General features: G+C 37.2%; 2 protein-coding genes across 2 annotated transcripts in view; both read right to left on the bottom strand.

Annotated features, from left to right (window-relative positions):
• Nucleotides 1-3,476, bottom strand: part of LOC105270192 (dynein heavy chain 8, axonemal-like) — a 33,911-nt gene extending 30,435 nt beyond the window's left edge. Inside the window, exons 1-4 of the mRNA XM_011310977.1 lie at nt 3,235-3,476; nt 2,637-2,796; nt 1,484-1,716; nt 969-1,096 (exon numbers count right to left, since the gene is read on the bottom strand). Of these exons, the coding sequence (XP_011309279.1) occupies nt 969-1,096; nt 1,484-1,716; nt 2,637-2,737 (462 nt within the window). The 5' untranslated portion in view covers nt 2,738-2,796; nt 3,235-3,476. The remainder of the gene's footprint in view (nt 1-968; nt 1,097-1,483; nt 1,717-2,636; nt 2,797-3,234) is intronic.
• A 103-nt stretch (nt 3,477-3,579) lies between these two features.
• LOC105270194 (dynein heavy chain 5, axonemal) overlaps nt 3,580-9,510 on the bottom strand; it is a 20,931-nt gene continuing 15,000 nt past the window's right edge. The window contains exons 6-11 of the mRNA XM_011310978.1: nt 5,645-5,821; nt 5,359-5,580; nt 5,022-5,276; nt 4,365-4,639; nt 3,683-4,289; nt 3,580-3,585 (exon numbers count right to left, since the gene is read on the bottom strand). Coding sequence (XP_011309280.1) covers nt 3,580-3,585; nt 3,683-4,289; nt 4,365-4,639; nt 5,022-5,276; nt 5,359-5,580; nt 5,645-5,821 — 1,542 coding nt within the window. The remainder of the gene's footprint in view (nt 3,586-3,682; nt 4,290-4,364; nt 4,640-5,021; nt 5,277-5,358; nt 5,581-5,644; nt 5,822-9,510) is intronic.

Here is a 9,510-nt window from a genome sequence, read left to right on the forward strand (position 1 = left end):
AATATTTTTCAGAGTAGTTCCTACTTGTTTACGAACAAATTTAACCTAGTGTTTAGTTCTTAAAGTACTTTTATAGATATAACTGTGTTTACATTTTTCGGTAGATGAGAGAGCACTGATGCGATTTAGTGGGTACAGATATGTTATATGCTGGAAAATCCTAGGACAAAAACCAACTACGTTTGATCTGGACACGATAGCTCTGACCTATATCATTTAGATTGCGTGAGTACTATTTTTGGTGTTCAAATTCTGCTTTCTTTTCAGTAAAAAAAAAGCTTAATTAATTATTGATTGATTAACACTTCTGAAAAATCTAATTCGATAAATTTATAATGCAATGAAATCAGTCAAATCATTCGTCCCCACCCTTACTTCGGCAATCTGCTTTGGTTTTAGCGCCCTCCCACCATTGCTACCGCTCGGCGTTTTGGTTTTTAATTAATAATTAACTAATGACATCGCAACAAAAAAAGATGAAACCGATTGATATCGCCACTAAAATCGAAATACAATCGATTTGACCGGTCGTCATTAGAAAATATTCAATTTTTAAATAATTTCAGGCTAAGTACACGCCCAAACTTAATTTATTAATTAAAATAATTGGGAAATATTACCACACAATTATACATCCATTACAATCAAGTACTAACCCAATACAATCGAATACAATGACGCTTATCCCTATCACTGAACTTTTCAGGTCAAGTACATGGCGGTGGAATACGACGCAGACTTTACCCCCTTGTGGTGCATTCTGGGTAACGCCAAAAAAGTCTGGCAGGGCTTCCAAAGACATCTCTTTTAAAAACGTAATGCAACCCACATTTGCCGACCCTTTTCCCGAATTCCTGAGACAAAACACTTCAGAAAACCGTCGTCAGACTGCGGCGCCAAAAATATTGAAATCCCGCCCTATTTAAAAATACAATAACTACTCATTAAATATAACTTTAACAACTTACATTAGCAATTAACAGAATGTCATTTTTCAGCATTGATATTATTCCTTGAAAAGCTATCGTGTTCCGTACGATATCTTTATGATCGGTAATCACTTGGTAATAATTCTTCGGTTCTGCTACGTCTTCTCCTGCAATAAAAGACTTCCGTCATGAGATTCATCAATCTTACTCCAAAAACACATTTTCAAAACTGTCATATATTTATGAACTATTTTTGAGGCCGTTGATGTAATTTCGAGAAAATTTTTTACATGGTCAAAACTATCTAGCATCTAGATTTTAAGGATCCGGATAAATTTTGGCATTTTAACTGTAGTTGTAATAATTTTTGTAATGACTTCGGGCACGTCAAATACTTGTTCTGAAGGGGCCAGTGTTCCATTTTAATTTTCACTGCCGCTAAAATGACTCATAAATTTTGTTACTAAATCGGTTATCTTAGTCCGACTCATAAGTGAAGATTATCGTGTATTAGTCTTAGCAGTAATTTGATTTGCATTCAAAAATGAAACTACCTTCCTGTACTTCCGCGCCAAATGTATCTCTTCTTGATCTTCCATGAGAAGGTCTTTGCCCCCATTGCTTGATCCCTGCATGAATCATGAGTAGATTGTTTACCATTTCATTGAAAGAACTTTGTAATTTCTCAATGCTGGGTGAGATTATAATCGTAGGTATTTGCAGTACAAATTGTGTCCGAAGTAATGGCACTTCATGATGGGATTGAGTGATATCCCGCAAGTTGATACTACAAAGAAAATGTTTATTAGAATATGCTAACATTGCTAGCAGATGCTCTTCACATTCTACTCAAAAAATCAAAACGGAGATAAAATTTGCTTTCATTACACAGTATTCTGGAGGGATAGGGAAATAAAAATTCTACTACTCTGCCTTGGAATTTTAGAACTAGACATCTCAAACTTTTACGACTCTGCATTGTACAATAATTTTTTAATTTTACATGTCCTTCCCTTAACGCTTAACCCTTGAAAAAATCAAATACATTTAGCTGCTTACCAAAATTCATAAAGTCTCATCCTCAGCACTATTTCAAGAAAAAGGTAAACAAAACTTAATAAATTTAAACGATATTGATAATTGAAACAGTTATGATAGATTGCAATTTATAATTTTGGCTGTTCAGCTTTCGCGTGAACATGTCAACCAATTTTGAAGCTATCAAATCGTCCTATAACACACTTAATAGTCTGACAAATTCGGAAAAATAAAATATGATACGTGGCATCATTGAAAATTTGACTAGTCCCGCAAGAGAAAAAGTGTTATATTGTAACGAGATTTTCTCGTTACGAGAATTAAGCAACGGTGAAATAACATAGCTAAGCCCACATGGGTATACGATAGAGGAAAAGATTATTATTTTTGAAATTAAAAAGACCAATGGTAACAACACTCTACTGTACTGCTTGGAGTATAATTGTAATAATTATCTACCGTACTAGAAATAATAATACCAATGAGAACGCATGAATATAGAATAGTACAGCTTTGCACACATGTCACGCAACATGCTCATGACGGCTCTCCTTCTATAGATAGTACATTAGACAAAATGCACCGATCGTTTTTCACCGTTTATCAAAATTATCTAGAAATCTGACATTGTGGTTTTTGTCATTAAATTTTTACCCAATCTCAACCTACCTCGAAGTCCCAATCCGGTTTTTCAGCATCTCTAATGATTTCTTCGTGCATTTCACTAAGGCTTCAGTAAGTTTATTATTGAAATGAGTGAAAACATCCATACAATCATTTTGTATTCGGGTAATATTAACAGGAGCAAAAGCATCAATATCAGCGAATTCTGTTGAAAAACAGAAGAACAGTTAAAAAGAAAGGAGTTATTGCTTATCCAATAGACGTGATTTTGGAAAAACAAATGATTTCTAATGAGGATGGATTTGTAGTTACGCGCCCTACCCGCTAAGCCATTCGAGGATTATTTTATTATTAAAAATTTTATAGAACGAGTCTAGCTATACCGTCAGACATAGATTCAAAATCAGAGAAATTGACTCTTCTCATTATTTACTTCTCACTATTTCTTGTGATATTGAAAATTGTATTTGAGGCTAAAAATAATGGATGATTGATTGAATATCGAACTCCTTCCGTCCGACAGCAAAGGTGGTTTCTTCCATCCAGGCCTATCATGAATTGACTCAACGGTCTTACGATTTTCGATTAAAGGATTTAGTTTGCGAGAATTTATTTTGAAAAACTAATAACAATAATGTCGTACTTGTTTCCGTCTGATCTTTCGGAGCTCCAACTTCAGCTCCTCCAAGTTTGGATATCCGCTCCGGATCAAGCCAAGCACATAATTCTTCTCCTGTCTCCGATGAAACTACTAAGTTCAAACACTTATTGATTATGGTTATAACTGCTTTCTCAGTGATTGCGGCTTTCAACGCCAATTCAACGCCAATCGTAGTACTAAAAGTCCGATGGTTAGCTACAAACACTTCCGGACTCAAAGCTAAATTTTCTAATTTTATGATTGGAGTTTCTGCAATTCTCTGGAATATTTCATCCACTCTCGCTTCCTTTATATCATTCACCTCTTTTATGAAAATCTTAATATCCGCTATAACTGTTTCAATACGCTGGCATATTTGAGGGATTCCGAGAGAATTCCAAATGATTATTGAAATGCATGGTTGAAATACCATCTGTAGTTTTGCAAATACCGGCTTCATCAAGTTTCGGAATAGGCCTGGTATTGACTGTCGCACCTCGTCACTCTGTTCTATCAATTGTTGAATATTCGCAAAAGTTGCGATGATTTTGTCTTTAGAAAGGGTCGTCACCTGAATAAATTCTGGTACTTGGAAATTCAGTCTTGAAATGTATTCGGCTTCACAGAATACTCGATATATATATGAATCAAAATTCACAATATATCTATTAGTTTTTGAATGTATAAGTAACAGCGGCGATGCTAAAGCTAGGCGAACGACTGATGCAGAATCGAACCAGGCTCTATGGTGTATCATTTCGTAGTGAGTGAATACATTGAGAATCGCATTATAAGTTTTTATGCATTTCTGCATTTTATCATGTATAATGACTTTTCGTCGGAGTTTAAAAATTTCCATAGGTTTTTGAAGGCATCTGCTCAAATGCTGAACCCACAAAATTCTTTCAACAACCGTCGGAATATTTCTGGCTATTACTGGGGAAGATCTGCCTTCATTGTAAATATCTCTAATTGTATCGATTTTTGATTCATACATTGGAATGAGCTTCAAATATTTTGAATCGATCCACAAACGATCAAGATTCAATTTTTGAAATCTACGGCAATATAAAAATTTGTTCAGTAACCATACTTTTCAAAGATAACTTCTTTCTGAAAACAATTTTGAGTACCTGAGTACGATTGTGAGTGCCTCATCAATATTCGTCGCCAGCGCTAATACTGTTGAAATGAAGTTCCTCAGATCGTCTTCTGCTACTAGTACATTTTTCTTGAATTCTTCATAATCGTTATTAAAATCAAGTCTTCTGTGATCTAAATAATCATAAGGCTGGGATACCAATTTATGGAAAATCATCGCAAATTTGTTTGCAAATACATCGATGCCTTCTATTGTTGAACTATGCAAAATTGAATGTGACAAATTCATCCGGAGGACGTCGATCAACTGAAATAAGATCATAGATATCTTCGGGTTCTTAAAACTTCTTTCCTTATGGTTGTATAGAATTTGATATTTATGAGTGGAAATTAGACAACCAAGGAGGAAACGCTTATATTCAAGCCGTAAACTTCCCAGGAAGTTGTCTGCGGATTTGAGAATTTTTATTAATGATAATTCAATGAGATCGGTAGCGCAGGTTACGCACATACCATTTCATCTCTCTGCATCATGACACTTCTATTTCAGCTTTCACTTACCGGACACTACCAGCACAGTTGGAGATCGATTTTTTTTTATGCATTTAATAAATTTCTATTTAATAGGGAAAATTCCTTCAAAAAGGAGTTTTGTCTACATTGTTCTTACAGAAAGAAAATTTACTTACTTTATCCAGTCTTTGTTTAAAAGTATCAAACTTTCCAAACACAGAAATTGGAGAAATTTCAAAATGTAACCGTTCTTCAATCGTATCATCCATCTTCTTTGCCATTTGCGCATTGCAGATTTTGTAGTACTGCTCGTAAAGATTGATGCAATCCTTAATCCGTGAAATTAGACTACTTTTACAATCTCGCCAGATATCAAGCATCCCATTCTCTGTCAAGTAAGCTTTACATGAAAGTATCATTTGGTTGGTGATCTAAATCATCAACAACACGATATAAAGATGCTATTCGATATTTGAATAGTGAACCTCAGATTATTTAAATTAGTTTAATGACCTTAACAAATATGGATGTTAACATTCGCTTGGTATTGAAAAATCTCGACGTCGAGTATATCATTTGAATCGCATACATTAAGCCAGGTAAATAATCACTAATTTCTGTTGGTTTTAGTCGATACAAGGGTTCAGTTAATTTTTCAAGTGAGTGGAGATAGTTGATATTATCTCGTGCTAATACTTCCATGTTAACAACGTCATCTTCTAATTTCTTCCATGTCTAAGGGATATGTTTTGTATTTGATTAATAATTTTTTTAGTTTCAACTAATCATTTTCACTTACGTTCCCAAGCTTAGAATCGACCACAACAACTAGACTTATTAATCGTGTTATTTCAGGATGTTTCATATGCTCCGAAATAAATGAAAATTGCATTAGAATATGTCGCCAATACATCAATTCAAAATTTGGCCCGAAGTCTTCACTCTCGCGTTGGACTTGTTGGCTTTCCACCAGTACCTAGTTGGTAAAACAAAAATACATCAGTAAAACTTGTTATCGGCGCCGCAGTTGACTATGATTAAGTTAAAAAAAAAATAATATAATACAATAGACAGTAAGGGGAAGTTTTGAGACACAACCCCCATAATAAAATGGAATGTCGGTATATGCAGGTTCATTCTCGATTATATGAAGCAACGACAATAGAAAAAACCACGGGCAGGTACTGAAATAGTCATCATTGTGCCTTCAAAGATATTTAAGATGTAAAAATCAAGAAACAAAAAACTAGAAACCACGAATCACCTAAAAAAAGGCATACAAATGTCTGCACACATTTTTAAGGGGGTATTTTTCTTCCCTTTATTGAATAGGGGAACCAAAGCCTGAACAATCACTTAATGGTAACGACAGATGGAAAGAGCCCCAAAGAAGGCAGGTCATCGGCATTGGACTACTTTCACTACGCTGTAACCATTGTAGGTTACAGAAAGTTGGCCCGGATCAGGGCATCCCCATGGTGAGGTACTCCGTCCAGAAGCATCCCTTTAAGCTGCATTGCTAGAGATGTCAAGAATCTCTCTTTTACACCCTAGACGCGCTGGACAAAGAAAAATGAAAACCCTAACGGTCAAGGGGAAGTCATGGCAAAAAGGTACATAATGAGCTATTTTTCATCACATTAACTCAGTCTAAACTAAACTTTTCCTGATCTTCAAAGCGGTACTTTACGCATCATTCAGCTGACTTTCCAGGTCCGTCTTCATAAGCTTAACTACGACTGACGCCTAGTCTGAGTGGACAGCTCGGCTCTGTAAATCTCTGAGATGCGGGATGTTTCTCCCATCCGGTGACCAATTCTGCAGACCGGCTCTAGAGCCGCGACTGGCAACTTGGACGCATCGGGCTTACGGGGGTCCCGAGCTTCATTAGTGTGAGTTGGCTTTATCCACTTAACACAGCTATCTGTTTCAATTCGATTTTTCTCTCTCCTTGAGCCTTGGTTCGAACGATACCGGTAGAGGGCGACGGAGTGGGAATTTTCAACTTTCCATCAATTTGAAATATAAATGTCAATTTTTAATTCGAAATTGGCAGTAATATTAGAAAAACAATTATTTGAATGCTTTCATTATGAGAAATAATCCTCAACAATTATTTTATAAACAATCGTTGCTGAAAAATGAATATAACTCTGATAAGAATTCTAAAGATTGAGAGAGAATGAATTCAGTGAGGCTGACTGAGTCTACTGGTAACAAAATCGTTCTTGGGGCCAGAGGGTTAGTTGAGACCAACCTGGCGAGATAACAAGCAATTATGTCTTAGAGAGACACTTCCGAATCGACGGTCTGCAGAGAGCAAGTCTAATATAAGAACTTCTTAACCCTATAAAAGGAAGAAGCAACTAGAGAGTTTACCTAGCTGAGCACTGAACCCGCTCGAGGGGAACTATAGTTAGAGATCAAGACAGTTAAGTTCTCGATCCGATAGGGGAGAGGTATGCCTAGAGAGTAACGCTGTTGTCTCCTCAGATTCCGAGGAGGAGAGGAGAGAAATAGCATTGATGGGAGCTGTGTAGGTAATTACATCTCGATCCCAAGAGAAGAGAGCGCCCTACTCAGCGAAGAGGCTGAGAGTTGTTAAGCGGGGCGCTTAGAGAGCCAGGCAGAGAGTTCAGTGTTCGAGGCGAGCTGAGCACGAACTAAGAGCGAGTGCCTGTTGTGCGGGGGATTATATAGCCCGAGACAGCACAGGCAAAATGAAGGTAGAATATCATGGGACGTAGTGCCTAATGTTCCCCATTAAGTTACCGAAACGTAGACTTACGGGAAATAGGTAATGCAGCGGCGGCTACATCGTTATATTAATGAATACAAAAAAATTTGCATTTAACATATTGAAATTTCTACAATCGCTTGACAAACAAAGCAAGTTAGGTCTGCATGAGGCTTATGGCAGCCCTTCGCAAAAAGACCGCTTGACTTGTTAATTTTTTAATTTTCAGTTTTCATTAATAATAGGTAAGGATAGAACTGGGAATCCCCCTAATAACTGACAAGTGTGCCCGAGATTTTCAATGAATGACGATACTGAATAGAAAAAGCCATTTATATTATGCGTTATCATATAATGAATGTGGGTTTCTTAGAAATCTAAACGTTCGAATTGGACTATCAAAAATGAACTTGAACAATAGGAAATTGGAAAAAATTGTGGGAAAACCGGCAATAATCAGTTTTATTAAAGGAGAATTTGATCGCGAATATCGTGAATTGAAGAATTCTGAACGGCTCACATAATTGGCTTATTCTATCGATTTCATCAAACTTGTTAATAATATTAACTTTCAAATGCCGGGAAATGGGAAATTTTTCTGGGATAACGTACAGGCTATGACTGTCCTGAGAATGTTGTTCAAAAGAATTTGTTCGGAGCGGAATCTGGTTTTTGGGGATATTTTCAGGTGATGGACGAGATGCAAGTGGATTACGGGAGAATGTGTGAGACGATGAAAAAATTCACTCGCGTGGCGTCATCACGAAACTAAATTTAATTAACAATAAAAGTCACTGTTAACACGTTATTATGTCACAAAACAGAGCTGGGCAATGACGAAATATAATTCAATTAATTATTGACTTCGTTCCGATAAGAACTAATAAATGAGCGGATCAATTAATTCAACAAACGAGAAGTACTGAGAAAAGCGCGTGAACACTTTCACGGTCGATATGCTAATCAGAGAGACTGATAAGCCGCATGGTGTCGATCATCGCGATGCTCAATTACACATGTCAATTAAGTGGCGCCTCAGGTATCAGAGGTAAAAGGCTGCTGGTCATCTGAGGTGAGCGAGCGAGTCAATCAGCTGAGCGGGTCATGTGTGTTGAGTGCGTGTATGTGTGGAAGAAAAGTTCGGTGAAAAACCGAACAGAATTCAAGGCAATTTTTATAAAAATATAGTTCTGTCTATGTCAGAGTCGATGGTAGAAGGATGCAGCAACACATCGATTAATGACCAATCTTTCGCAGAATAGCCGTAAGAATTATATGATGATTGGAATAAATGGTTCCCCGATAGAGACGATTCACAGTACTTGTGTCACTTTTTTCTAGCTTTAACAGCTTGTGTGTACGATTTCCTCCTATTTCCTTCATTTTTCGGTCCTTCGCATTACCCGCGACGGTAGACGTCCACCACCTTCTCGTCGTTTCCATTGAAGAACATTTCATAATATTGGCCAAGAGTAGACAATTACTTAAAAATCTTTCAATTTTTTGTATTTCAAATGCCCAAATTTTTTCGAAAAATTTCCCATTTTGTCCCAGATTGACAGTTCATCGAAATTACAGTGTCGCGGATCCCGCGGTTTTTTTCGCGGATCTCGCGGTTTTTTCTTCTTGATGATTCTCGTAATCTTGTAATTATGCAACGGTTTTGGGGAACAGCTGCCAACAGGCGGAGTATGACTCATGCTCCTCGTGCGCAAGAGTGTACTCCCCCCTGGCCACCAGGCTAAGATCTGGAAACGGCACGAGGCCACTCGACTCCCCGATAATCCGGAAGGTAAAAGATGTCGGGTTAATGAGAAGTCTATGACAATCAACCGCCGTCACAGAAGCCGCGAAACAGAGATGGGGAGCCCGACTTTAGATGCAATATGGCTTAGCGCCCTGCAACAACCCCCGCTCCCAAGAGGGCC

The sequence above is a fragment of the Fopius arisanus genome, unplaced genomic scaffold, assembly GCF_000806365.1.
Source record: "Fopius arisanus strain USDA-PBARC FA_bdor unplaced genomic scaffold, ASM80636v1 scaffold00080, whole genome shotgun sequence".
NCBI lineage: Eukaryota > Metazoa > Arthropoda > Insecta > Hymenoptera > Braconidae > Fopius > Fopius arisanus.